The 12,962-nt window shown below is 58.3% G+C and overlaps 3 protein-coding genes across 6 annotated transcripts; 2 read left to right on the forward strand and 1 right to left on the reverse strand.

Annotated features, from left to right (window-relative positions):
* Positions 1 to 1,305: 1,305 nt before the first annotated feature.
* On the reverse strand, positions 1,306 to 6,366 carry Csnk2b (casein kinase 2 beta). Of its 2 annotated transcripts, none has more exons than XM_040732420.1 (7): positions 6,259 to 6,366; positions 4,946 to 5,028; positions 4,317 to 4,419; positions 3,455 to 3,570; positions 3,006 to 3,081; positions 2,688 to 2,877; positions 1,306 to 1,532 (listed from the first exon to the last, which is right to left on the reverse strand). In XM_040732420.1, exons 1-7 carry the CDS (start codon positions 6,305 to 6,307, stop codon positions 1,442 to 1,444), a joined length of 708 nt encoding a protein of 235 aa, XP_040588354.1. In that variant the 5' UTR covers positions 6,308 to 6,366; the 3' UTR covers positions 1,306 to 1,441. The 2 variants fall into 2 exon arrangements, with proteins under 2 accessions (XP_040588354.1, XP_005086873.1); XM_005086816.4 differs by lacking the exon at positions 6,259 to 6,366 and adding an exon at positions 5,608 to 5,764.
* Positions 6,021 to 9,522, forward strand: Gpank1 (G-patch domain and ankyrin repeats 1). Of its 3 annotated transcripts, none has more exons than XM_013125843.3 (4): positions 6,021 to 6,183; positions 6,712 to 6,952; positions 7,592 to 8,201; positions 8,908 to 9,522. In XM_013125843.3, the coding sequence occupies exons 3-4, from the start codon at positions 7,594 to 7,596 to the stop codon at positions 9,350 to 9,352; spliced, it is 1,053 nt and encodes a 350-aa protein (XP_012981297.1). In that variant the 5' UTR covers positions 6,021 to 6,183; positions 6,712 to 6,952; positions 7,592 to 7,593; the 3' UTR covers positions 9,353 to 9,522. The 3 variants fall into 3 exon arrangements, with proteins under 3 accessions (XP_012981297.1, XP_012981298.1, XP_005086928.1); XM_013125844.3 differs by having other exon boundaries at positions 6,768 to 6,952; XM_005086871.4 differs by lacking the exon at positions 6,021 to 6,183 and having other exon boundaries at positions 6,708 to 6,952.
* A 1,144-nt stretch (positions 9,523 to 10,666) lies between these two features.
* On the forward strand, positions 10,667 to 12,959 carry CUNH6orf47 (chromosome unknown C6orf47 homolog). Its single transcript, XM_013125849.3, has one exon. The coding sequence runs from the start codon at positions 11,429 to 11,431 to the stop codon at positions 12,293 to 12,295; it is 867 nt and encodes a 288-aa protein (XP_012981303.1). The 5' UTR covers positions 10,667 to 11,428; the 3' UTR covers positions 12,296 to 12,959.
* The last annotated feature ends 3 nt before the right edge of the window (positions 12,960 to 12,962 follow it).

Here is a 12,962-nt window from a genome sequence, read left to right on the forward strand (position 1 = left end):
GGGACCCAGGCAGAGCTCTGGCGCTGGGCACTGGACCGAGAGTTGCAGCAATGTACCGACAGCGGTCAGCCTTACACTAGTAGTCTGGGAGATCAGTGATGCACTTTTCTTTACCGCGGAAGGAACTGTACTGTCACAGCCTCGTACACTTAACACCCCGAGGGGAGGGGCCAGCTATGACCCCCTGGTAATAGCTTCCCACAGCCCCCAAACCTCACTTTCCCCAGCGTTCATGCAGACCAGATTTTTCCTATGTGCTCTCAGAAGAGGCTAAAGTGTTCACACACTCGTCTCGTCTGCACACACCCCCTTCCACGATCCCGACAACCCTCACGGACAGAGACAAGCCACACTTCTGCCAGCAGCCCTGTCCCTGGACTTTCCGTGGTAGATGGTGCTAACCACACCTGGGGATTAACTGCTGACGGTGCACTTTTCTGACTGGAAATGAAGCCCACCGAAGGGTCTTCCAAGAGACCCAAGAGGCAGGCACGGATCAGCACCAGGTGATTGGTGCACAGACCCGGGCCCCGGGCCTCTCCTTCCCGGTTCAGTCCCCCTTCCTCCCAGACCTTGGCCCACGTCAAAGCCCACCACGGTCAGCAGGCCTGCAGGCACACGGCCTTCATTGTGGGACTCTGGAGAAGAGGAACAGCTCCTGTGGAATACCCCAAACCCCACCTTCCTGGGAGCAAACCCCTTAATCCTCAGAGGCAGAACCGCCTTGACAGGCAGCCTGGGCGGAAACTGCTGTGCTCCCGCCGGGAAGAAGCTACCAACTGGCAGGAAGGCAGGCACGTCCTCACCCACAAGGCCTGGTTCCCATGTGGGCCGCGGCTTGGTGTCTGTCTGGGCACTACCTGCTGTCCACCTACACCACAGGGAGAGGTTAGCCAGAGCCTCCCACCCTCCCAGATGGACTGCTTAGCTCTCGGGGCAGGGGGCACAGGATAGCAGAGCAACAGTTATGGCTCTCTGCCTTCCCTGCAGCTCTGCTTACTTAGGATGACATTCCCTTCAACAGCAAACCCAGAACACTTCTCATGAAGTCCCACAGTAGAAACACAGTCACAGCCCAAAGAGCCCAGACGTCTCTCTGGCCTTTGAAGTCTTTCTTCCCAATCCTGTACTCGCCCCTTCCCAATCCCGAATGCTGCTGATACATTTAACGACTAACATCACCGAATCCGAGAAGCCGTACTCTTTTCCCCGGGGGCGATGGACTAGGTTGTGCAGACCCTGGAGGCGGGCACACTGCCCCTCCCCCTCCCCCTCCCCAGCAACAAGCACCAGCAGACCAGTTCATGGCCTTTTCTTCCACTTTATTTCATGTTCTCACCACAATAGCAATTCCTTTCATTTAAACTAAAAACCATAGACTTCCTGGAGGGTGGCAGCAAAGGAACAGTGGTGTAAAGACGAGGGACAGGTGGGCGGGGACTCAGCGGATCGTCTTCACTGGGCTCTTGAAGTTGCTGGCGGCTTGGAGCTGTAGCTGGTAAGCCATTGGATGAATCTTGAAACCGTAGAGCCTGGGCCGGGCAGAGGTCAGAGAGGCAGCAGGTGAGCTACCTTCTGGCCCTGTCAGTGGCCGGCAGCCCACACTACCCCAGCCGCCTCCTCAATAGTTCCCCAGTTTTCCCACCTTCACTTGAAAAAGCACCCCCTGCCCCCTTGAGTTAAGGTTTCTCTGTGTAACAGCCCTGGCTGCCCTGGAACTCACAACTCACTCTGTAGACCAGACTGGCCTCAAACGCAAAGATCTGCCTGCCTCTGCCTCCTGAGTGCTGAGGTTGAAGGTGTGCGCCACCATGCCCAGTTTAAAAAGTATCTCTCTCTCTCTCTCTCTTTTTTTTTTGGTTTTTTTGAGACAGGGTTTCTCTGTAGCTTTGGAAGCTGTCCTGGAACTCACTTTGTAGACCAGGCTGGCCTTGAACTCACAGAGATCCGCCTGCCTCTGCCTCCCGAGTGCTGGGATTAAAGGCGTGCACCACCAATGCTTTTTTAAATGTGTATGAGTGCTCTGTCTGCATGTTCCTTTGCTTGCCTGAAGAGGGCATCAGATCTCATTACAGATGGTTGTGAGCCACCGTGTGGTTGCTGGGAATTGAACTCAGGACCCCTGGAAGAGCAGCCAGTGCTCTCAACTGCTGAGCCATCTCTCCAGCCCTCTTAAAAATGTATCTTAAGCCGGGTGTTGGTGGTGCATGCCTTTAATCCCAGCACTTGGGAGGCAGCGCACTTGCACACACACACCCCCCCAAACCAAACCAACAAAAACCCACACTGATAGTATAGCTCAAAGAGAGTCTGTGCTTAGCAGGCATGAGGCCCTTGGTTAAACCCCCAACCCACACAGGAAATTTCAAATCTGAGGAGCTACAGATTAGTACCTGTACAAATGTAATCTTTCTTCCCTGGCATATAGTAAAAGTAAGCCATACTGAGCCACAAAAACTCGAGCATCTAAGATGGCGGCAGCAGTGGCCACTGTTTAAGTAGCTACTGTCAGCACCCCTGCTCTATGCCTAAGAAAGCAGAGGCAGGAGCAATCAGGAAGTCCCCAGTCACTCAGCAGGAAGCAGCCCTGATTTGGGGAGAGGCAGGCCTCAAGGAAGGGCCGTTTGTCCTCAATTCTCCCAAGGTCTCGGATCGTGCTCTGACTCTGTGACCGTCTTGCTCCTCACCTGGGTACAAACTGGTTGGCAGGTCGTTTGGGCCGGTACTCCGGATGCACCATGAAGAGCATGTGAGGGAAACCAGTGCCGAAGTAGGCGCCGTCCGTGTGGTGGTGCCTGGACGACTTGGGTGTGTACACGTCCATGCACTTGGGGCAGTACAGTTTCACCATGGCCTCGCCTGGGATGTCCGAAAGGCCTGGGACACAGCAGACCCTGCAGACCCAGTCCCAACGCCCCCAACCTCCCAGTCTCAGGCACTGCCACATCAACCTGGCTTTCAGGAGGACTGCCAAGCAGTGCCCTCCTCCCCCTTTCCACACTCACCGATGGGAAGCATCGGCTGGTTCTCGCAGTACACACGAGGGCAGTAGCCAAAGTCTCCCTGCTGGTACTTTTCCAACTGAGGTGTGCAGAAGGAAGAGACAGTGAGAGAGTGTTAGAGAGCTCATTTCCCCACCCCGGCCTCCCACCTCTGACAGAAGCCCCTTCTGTGTCAAGAGAGGTTCTCAAGCTTCTCAACTGCTTTTCTCAAGTTGGCAGGCTGCAGAACACAGGGGCCATTTGTGATCTGTTCCCTGAAAACTCCTTCCTGTCCAAGGGTTCATCTCCCTCCCTGGAAACAATACCTTCAGCAGGACCCTCAGTGAGGATTCGATTCTCAGCCCAGCTCTGGGCTTCTCCTCGTCTCCTCTGCTAGACTCCTCGACAGGTACGCAACATGCCTTCTGCCTCACGCACCTGTTAGCCTCCCTGCCTCAGGAGCAGAGCCTCACCATTTGGGCGATGCCTCGGTTGGTGAGGATGTAGCGGGCGTGGATCAGCCCATAGAGCATCTCCGCTGCCTGTTCAATCAGGTCACTCTGGTTGGGGTTGTCTTCCAGCTCCTCATCTGAAAGGCGAGACGGCCACTTGTACCCCACCTCGTCCCCAAGGTGCCGCCTACAGTTTATCCAGCACCTGTTTCCGAGCCGCACCCTGTCCATCACCCGGCGGGAGCCCTGCCTTCTCTCCAGGCTCTGCCTGCCTCTCCCCTTCCCCGACACATAACCATAGACACAGACACGTCCAGAGTGGCACGAGACAGGCGGAGTCAAAGCAGCAGCATACAGAACCCTCCAGGAGACTGGCACTGGGAAGACCTGGAGCCACATCCCGAGGGCACGGAAACAAACAGTACGAGTCCCGCAAGGCAAGGGTCAGGTAAGGAATCAAGACAACGAAGAAGCCAAGCGTTGGTGTGTGTGCCATAATCCAGCACTTGGAGGCTAAGGCAGGAAGGGGTAAAGTCCAGTTTGGGCTATGAATGGAGGGGACGGAGGCGGGGAGAAAACACATTAACGAGCAAGGGACTCGGGAGCACACAGAAGAGCTGCGGAATCAAATTTAGAAATTCAACAAGCAGCTGGGCGGTGGTGGCCCATGCATTTAACCCCAGCACTCGGGAGGTAGAGGCAGGTGGATCTCTGCGAGTTCAAGGCCAGAGAGACCCTGTCTTTAAACACCAAAAACAGAAAAAAATCCAAGAAGCAAGCGAGCAGAGACCAGGATAAAAAGAAACCAGAGCGCATACAATGCACACCTCATCACCGACCCCACCACACTCAGCAACAGCAGCCCCGGGGGCGGGCACGTTACCAGGCTCCAGGTCCAGGATCATGTCCAGAGCTTGTCGATAGTGAGGCACCTGCTCGTTGAGTCCAGTAAGATTAAATTTGTCCTGGATGTAGTCCTCATCCACCTACCGGGATGGGAAGTCAGGAGGTTGGAACTTGTGTGGGAAGCCCCTAGGGTCTTCTGCCTGCATCAGCTCCCCCTGCTCCCCCATGGGCTCCCGCTGCTCCCAGTGCTGCAGAGGCACTCAGGGTCCCACAGAAACCATGGCTCTTCCCTTCCTGGGCTAACAAGGTACTGTGTGCAGACATCACTCCACTTCTCCCCCTCCTCTAAAGGAACGGGGTTCACTCTTTGCTCTGGGACATCAGACCCCCTGAACGGCACCGACAGCTTCCTACGTTAACACACTTCATGCTACATGCGACCTTCCCGTTTTCCTGATGGCCACCGGCAGGCACCTCTGTTAGCCACGCATAGAGGGACCAACCTTGGCAAGCCCCAGCCCTAGGGAGACTGAGGCCGTAGGACTGACTGCCAGGAGTTCAGGGCCAGCCTGGGCTACACAGTCAGCTTCGCGGGGAAATCTGATCGCAGGCGAAAACATCATCGAGGGCGCGTGGAGCTGGCCCAGGAAGGCCAGCTAAACTCACCTCACAGAAGAACTCATTACCACGGAGCCCACAGAACCAGGAGATCCAGGACACCTCCTCAGAGCTACTCATCTTAACGTCGGCTGAGGAAGAAGGGCGTTAGGTGGAGACCGGGCTGTCTCTGGGTCTCTTCCCTCCTCCCACACGCTCTCCTCCAGGGGCGGAAGGATCCGGGGCCCCTTGGGCGTTAGGTGGCCCCGGCCTGGAAGCAGCGCTCTCCACGCCTCTCTCCTTGACCTCAGCCACCCCCCCCCCCGCTTCGGCGCCGTGAGAACGAGTTCCGCGGCTTCCCCCAAGGTGACAGGTCCCGATCTATCAGGGCCACCCCGGTCCCCGGCGTCCCCGCAGGCCGGGCCCCGTCCCCCGCATGCCGCCGGCGGCTCCCCGACCACCGCAGGTGCCCGCACTTGGCTGGCGCCCGGCCCGAGGCTTCCGAAGTTCGCCCTCCGCGTCAGAGCCGGGTCCCCCCGCGGCCCTCACGGCGCTGGCCGGAGCACCGCACTCCTGGGGGCTTCAGGGGCGTCCCCGCTCGCCGCCTCCCCCTCCTCGGGCCACCCACCCTCCCTCCCTTCTTCGGCTCCCGACCCGGTCACTTCCTTCCTCGCCCCCACATCTAGGGGCGCAGAAGCGAGCGCCGCGCCCGGGGACAACCCCAGACTCACCGGGCGGACGGGGACTGGGACTGGGGCGGGGAAGGGGAGCTGTGCTTCGAAGGAACCCGCAGCGACCGCTACAGCGCAGGAAGCCGACCCGACCGCGGCAGGCCAAGTGGGGAGGGAGGGGTGGATGGGGGGGGAAGTGGAAACGGGTGAGGGTGGTGGCGGTGGGGGGAAAGGAGGGCAACGCGCAGGCGCCAGGGTCCGCCCCTACCTCTACGGACGCCGGGAAATGGAGTCCCGCCGGGAGGCAGACAAGGAGGAGACAGGGGGACGGGCGAACTACCAATCCCAGGAGTCCCCGCGCGCGCGACTCCGGGGGTCGCGAGGCCCTAGCGGAAGCCGCCTGGGGGTGGGGGGGCGGGGCGAGCCGCGCCTCCGCCGGAAGCGGAAGCCAAGTGCCGCAGCCGTCGCGACCCGGGAAGCCTGGGAAATATAGTCCTAGGCGCTTTCGGCTCGCTGGGCCGTCGGGCCGGCGCCCGCCGCGCGCCCTCCGCGTTCCGCTCCGGTCGTCCCTGCCGCCCCGGGGGACCGACACCGTTCCCAGGCCAAGCGGCCGGACCCTGGAGGCGTGGCTGGGAGGTGCGGCGGCGCCGAAGTCGGGTGGGCTTGGGGCAGCGCGGCCAGAGAGCCTGCCGGGCCGCCCTGCGCGCTAACCTGCGGTGGCGCCCGCCGCTCTGCCGCTCGTCCCCTTGCACTTCTCCATCTCCTCGGGGGGGCTTGGCTGGCCGCGCTCTCGCTGCGGGCCCCGAGTGCGCCCTTGGAACCCCTTGCTCGGTGGAGGAGTGCGAGGAGGGGGCGCCGTGCAGTTATCTCATCGCCCAGCCCCTCGGCGTTCCACCGGGCTCCCCCTGTGTCCTCCCTCGGCGCAGAGCGGGGCCTCCCGGCTCCAGAGAGGGAGCTCGGAGCGGGAGGGACCACGTCGAGGGCGGCGAAGAGCATTGTGGGGGGCGTTATGGAAAAGTAGGACCCTCAACCGACAGGTCCCCCTGGGTCCTCGCGCTATCTGGGCGCACGCGAGGCCTGACGCCGGCGGATGCCGGGAAGGGTTCCAGCGCGGGAAACCGAACCTTGTGGGTGTTTTGTTGTTGTTGTTGTTGTTTGCTGCAGCTGCTGCGCATGCGTCCTCCTGCCGTGTGGGTATTTGAAGCTGTCAACTCCTGCAGGTTACGAGAGCTCCACTTTTCGGTACCGAAGTGACAGTGCAACAGTCCCCCCCCAACCATCCGGAATAATGTTTTTCTTTGGGAAAAGAAGACACACACACACACACACACACACACACACACACACACACACACCTAAATAAGACCGAGCAAGATGTAAAAGGCCGAGCAGATATTTCCTAACGGTACGTGTTGCAGGATGGGAAAATGTTTTTTTTTTTTTGTTTTGTTTGGTTTTTACGAGACAGGGTTTCACTGTATTATTTTGGAGGCTATCCGTCCAGCCCAGCCTCGAACTCACAGAGATCCGCCTGCCTCTGCCTCCCGAGTGCTGGGATTAAAGGTGTGCGACACCACCGCCGGGCTGGGAAAGTGTTTTCAAGACAGAGCCTGACATTTTTTTGTTTGAAGGGAGATGGGAGTAGAACGCAGGACCCCTTAGACAGCTGTCTGGTAGAACGTTTTCTCCTACTATAATTTTTTTTCCCTATATTAGAGATAGAACCCATACTCGAGGCAAGCATTCTTTTTTATTTTTTTTCTGGTTTTTCTAGTTTCTCTGTGGCTTTGGAGGCTGTCCTGGAACTCGCTCTTGTAGACCAGGCTGGTCTGGACCTCACAGAGATCCGCCTGCCTCTGCCTCCCAAGTACTGAGATTAAAGGCGTGCTCCACCAAGGCCCGGCTTCTTTTTTAGATCTCGGCTGCTCTCTCCTCCCAGCATGCCCTGGGGGTGGCGCTGGTCGTCACGTCGGCTACGTGAAGTGTTGGAGCGCTCGTCACAGTCTTTCCTTACCCTTGCCTGCTTTTCTCGTTTCCCCCAAAGCCATGTCCAGGCCATCCCTCATCGCGTTTACTCCAGCCACCGACTCCAGCGACCTCTGGAAGGATGGGCAGCAGCAACCACAGCCTGAGGAGCCAGAGCCCGTCCTGGATGGGGCCGCAGCCCGGGCTTTCTACGAGGCTCTAATTGCAGATGAGAGTAGCTCCTCTAAGTCCCAGGGAGCTGGCCCCGTCAGGGGACAGAAGAGGAAGAAAAGAGTGACGAGGGAGGCTGCGGCAGTGGTCCCAGGGACCTCCGGGCAAGGAAGGGCGCCGGAGGATGATGACAGGATGACCCAGTGGATCCTGCTGGCAGCCCAGAACGGGGACCTGACAGAACTTCGAAGGCTGCTGGAGCCCCGAGAGGCAGGGGGAGCTGGCGGGAACATCAACGCGCGCGATGCCTTCTGGTGGACTCCCCTGATGTGCGCGGCCAGAGCAGGCCAGGCGGCCGCCGTGCACTATCTCCTGGCCCGGGGCGCCGCCTGGGTAGGAGTCTGTGAGCCGGGAGGCAGGGATGCCGCTCAGCTGGCAGAAGAAGCCGGCTTCCCTGAGGTGGCCCGCATGGTCAGAGAGAGCCGTGGAGAGACAAGGAGCCCCGAGAACCAGAGCCGGTGAGGAGGGAGCCTTAGCTCACACCCCCCTGTGTGGACACCCCACGCCAGGAGGTGTAGTTAGTTCAGTCACGCCACAGAGCAACAATGGACAGGGCCTTTGCGCATCTAAATCTTGGTTAGGTTTAATGTCTGTATCCTCTCCTTGTCTGAGAATTGGGGATGAGCACCTGTGTCAGAGACCTTAAGATGCAGTAGGTTATCTGGGCGTTGGTGGCGCATGCCTTTAATCCCAGCACTCGGGAGGCAGAGGCAGGCGGATCTCTGTGAGTTCGATGCCAGGCTGGACCGACAGCCTCCAAAACAATACAGAGAAACCCTGTCTCGTAAAAACCAAAAAAAAAAAAAAAAAAGATGCAGTAGGTTAGTGTGCAAAGCGGTGGCTGTCACACTGTGTGCATTTCATAAGTGGTGGAGCGGTGACTGTCACAGTGTGCACTTCATAAGCATCAGCTCTGCTCATCATTCCTAAGAGCTGACGGCCACCTCACGGCATCCCCAATCGTCCCTCTGCGCAGATGGAGAGGGGCTGGTGCAGCTCGGCAGTGGGGCACTTGGCTAACCCTGGGAGGACTCTGGGGCGCCTGTCCGAGGCAGGGTAAAACAAAAGGACGATGCTAAAACCAGAAGAAGACAGGATGGGTGCCGCCCGCACAGCGAGGCTCCTGTTGTCTCCTCCCCTCCTCTAACTTCTCTTTCTCTGCAGGTCCCCCCCCTCCGCCTCCCAGTTCTGCGAGGACTGTGGTGCCCACTTTGAAGACCTCAACCACCGCACATCTACCGCTCACCTGCTGTCACTGTCTAGGAGTCCCCGGCCCTCCAACCTTCCCCTTGGGGTGCCCACCTCCAGTCCTGGCTTCAGGCTGCTGTTGAGGGGTGGCTGGGAACCAGGAATGGGGCTAGGACCCCGGGGTGAAGGCCGTGCCAACCCTATTCCCACTATCCTCAAGAGGGACCAGGAAGGACTGGGCTACAGATCTGCACCCCAGCCCCGAGTCACGCATTTCCCAGCTCGGGACACGCGGGCTGTGTCTGGGAAAGAAAGAGTACCTCGAGTCGCCACACTCAGTCAGAGGGAGAACAGAAAGAGAGAAGAGAAGGACAGAGCCTGGGAGCGAAACCTAAGACTGTACATGAACCTTGAATTATGACAGGTGCGGGCTGGCCTGTTGTTCCCGGATGGACTTGGACCCCTGACATGGGCACTTGAACTTGTACTTCCTGGGATCCGCCCAGATGCCAGACCCTCAGGTTTGGGCTCTGCTTTTAGAGAGAAGGGCTGAGAGTTGAGAGAGAAATAAACTTCACTGTGGTTTGTTTACTTTCTTGCATGACATTGTATTGCACTGGAGAAAATCTGAGTCACATGGAAGCCTCACCCAAGCCAAAAGGGCAAGCTCTGCAGGTGACAGAGGATCCCTAGCCTTGCTGGCTGCGTATATCTGTTCTTTGAAGCCCTCCTGAACTAGGAACTGCCCAGCTCTGTGAAAGACTCTCTTCTCAATTGATCTCTGGGCCAATCCAGTCAATTCAGTGATATATGCCACGAACCGAGTTTACCATATGTTGAAAACAAACCCTCAGGTTCTGAACTCCTCGAGGAGGCCAGTTGTGACTAAATGTGACAGAAGCCGAGTCCCGCAGGGAATGGTCTACCATTATCCAACCTGTGTGACTTCCTAGCTAGGACCTGAGCTCTGACCTCCCAAAGTTTAAGATGATCTTTTCTTTTGTTTTGAGACAGTCTCAATTTGTTGGCCTCAAACGTGCTATGTAGATCCAGGTAGCTCTGGAATGCCAAAATTGAAGGTGTGAACCTCCACAGCCGGTTTTGCAGTGTAGTGGATGTAACTTAGGCCTTCATACCTGCTATGCAAGCTCAGGTATGAGTTACATCCTTAGTCCTAACGCAGACAGCCTAAGACCCCATTTCACTCTCTGAAAACAGGCAGCACGTTTTTCTACATTTTTATGTCCTACTGGGCACCCACATCCACTTGGAATGCTCACACCAAGCGCTAGGAACATGAAAACTTTCAAATCCCGGTCAGGAAGGGCAAAGGGCAGCTGCTTAAGTCACGTCACGTGGCTCCCGATAGTTACCTTTCTGGACCAGCATTACGTGATGTCGCAGGTGGGAAACGAGGAATGGCGGGGGTGTATGCAAAAAGACCGTGGGGAAGCCGAGGCAAAGGACCAATTCAAAGCCAGCCTGGGCTATCTACGCCCAGGCCTTTCCTGAGCTACATGTATAGGGATACTCTTTGTCTTTTAAAGCAAAAAAAAAAAAAAAAAAATCCCCAACAAAAGCCGAGGACGGAAGCACCGAGTGAGAGGCGGGCGGCGAAGCGCAGACCTGGGCTTGGATTCAGGTTCTGGCTTAGCTGATGCGCTCTCTACGCCTGCGCTAGTGCATCGCGGGGGCGACGGGGGAGGTCGTTCTGCCGGGTCCGCCTCACTTGCTGCTCCGCCCCCGCCGGTCCCTCCCGACCCGGCACAGCTGCTTCCGGGCTCGCACGGCTCCTGGAGGCCGCTCCCCGGACGCTGGGCCCCGGAGCTGCCCGCAGCGCAAAGCGCCCAGACCCTGGGTCCCCAGGTTAGGCCGGCACCGTGTCTCGGGGCTGCCATCTCCAAGGACATCTCTGCTGTGACCTTGCGGGAGCCGCGTCTCAGCGGCGCCCTCGCGGGACAGCGGGGCCACTTGGTGGAGCCGTAGCCTCCTAAGTTAAGGAATGTGTGCAACTGGCTGGAGTTCCCCGGACCTTCCATCCCGCCTTCCCCTCACCCGGGACTTCCTGTTCCCTGAGCTCCCCTGAGCGGAGGGTTAGAGGCTCCTCAGATTCAGGGCCCGAGGACTCTGGGCCACCTTCCTTCCGGCTCCGATGGAGCACCACCTCCCCCCTTTTTTGGGGCACCTTGGGGTGTGGCCTTGGTGAGTGAAACTTAGGGTGCCGACTGCTTGGGAAGGAAATCTGAAAACACAGAGCATTTGTGGGGTGACCCCGGCCTTATAAGGCCCTTGATGTCTTGTGTGTGCGTGGGGTGGCAGATGGATTTCTTCTCCCCTAAACTGACAAGGAAGCGGGCCATTTACCGCACTTGGGGCTACGTGAGCTCTCTCTGAATTCGGAGGAGGACATCACCCAACAGATATCTCTTCCGAAGCGGAGCCGATTCCGGCCAGGAAGCGGTCGCAGATTTGGAGGGGCTCGTTACACAGTTCAGTCATGTTCCTGCGAAGGCTTGGTGGCTGGCTACCTCGACCTTGGGGCCGCAGGAAGTCAACAAAGGCTGAATTGCCTGCCCCAGAAACCAGATGGGCGGACAGCTCTCCCGAGAATTCAGGCAGCGACTGGGACAGTGCCCCGGAGACAATGGGAGATGCAGGGCCTCCTAAGAACAAGGATTCGGGGAAACTGAGGACCCCTGGGGCTGCTCCGGGGATGAGCAGGGAGGACCAAGCGGACCATGCGGGGAGCAAAAGAAAGGATTCCCTCAAGAGGAACAAGACTGTCTCTAGCGCTCAGGAGCCTGCAAGACTGGAGACTGGAGACACCATTCCCAAACTGGATTCAGGTGGCATGAAGAACCTTGGAGGGTCCCCCCAAGGGGGACTAGGCACCACTGGACCAGAAGCCCTGTCGGAGAAACCTGGTCGCCGTCAGAAGTTGCTGTGCTGGCTTCGGGGGGACCCGGGGGCCCCCTCAGGTTATCTGCGGGACCCAGAGGAGTACCTGCAGATCTCTACCAACCTGACCCTGCACCTGCTGGAGCTACTAGCCTCGGCCCTGCTGGCTCTGTGCTCCAGGCCACTGCGCGCTGTCTTGGACGCTCTGGGCCTCCGAGGACCCGTGGGCCTCTGGCTGCATGGGCTGCTGTGTTTCCTGGCGGCCCTCCATGGACTCCATGCTGTGCTGAGCCTGCTCACCGCCCACCCCCTGCATTTTGCCTGCCTCTTTGGCCTCCTGCAGGCCCTGGTGCTGGCTGTCAGCCTCCGGGAACCTAGCGAGGATGAGGAGCCTGCTGACTGGGAGAGCGAGGGCCAGGGGAGGGAGGTGGAGGAGCCGAGGGAAAGTCCAGGGAGGGTACTGTGACTGGGTGAGGGTTGGGCGCAGGGTGCTGGATAGTGGAATGGCCTCTAGGAGGAAGGTGGGGAGACCCAGATCTCAGCACAGTGACCTCAGGGATGGGGAGGAGACTCAGGAGCATGAAGGCACAGGAGCCCTGTCCTATGAGTGGCCCATGGCCAGGGCTGTCCCGTAATGGACAATGGGGCCTCAGCGTTTGAATCACCAGCTGTTGTTATTTCTTCCTTTTAGATTTTCACCTTTTGTTTTTTTAATTACCACCTCCAATCTCCCCCCACCTCCACTTTTTAAGAGCAAAATAAAAGAAAGTAAAAGTCACAGTGGGGAATGAAGGCCAAGGGGTCCTTTCCAGCCCCGGGGTGGATGACCCGGAGATCCATGCAGTCCCTTGGATCCTAGGACCCACGGGAGCCATCTAAGGAGAGTGGGGCTGTGAGGTAGGAGGAACAGGGATTCTAGAAGGGACTGCAGGTGTTGTGGTACCCCCCCCCGCCCCCCGCCCCCCCCCCTGGGGAGGGTCTGGTATTCAGTAGGATCCAGAAGAGACAGGGATGGTGCAGGCCTTATTGGCGTGAGGCCTGGTTCATAACGGCTTTGACGGGTGACACAGCGCCTGTCACTGGGCAATAAATGTGCTACACTAAACCCTAAATACACCAGTACAATGTGAGAA

The sequence above is a fragment of the Mesocricetus auratus genome, unplaced genomic scaffold (assembly GCF_017639785.1).
Source record: "Mesocricetus auratus isolate SY011 unplaced genomic scaffold, BCM_Maur_2.0 Super-Scaffold_100027, whole genome shotgun sequence".
NCBI classification, from domain to species: Eukaryota; Metazoa; Chordata; class Mammalia; order Rodentia; family Cricetidae; genus Mesocricetus; species Mesocricetus auratus.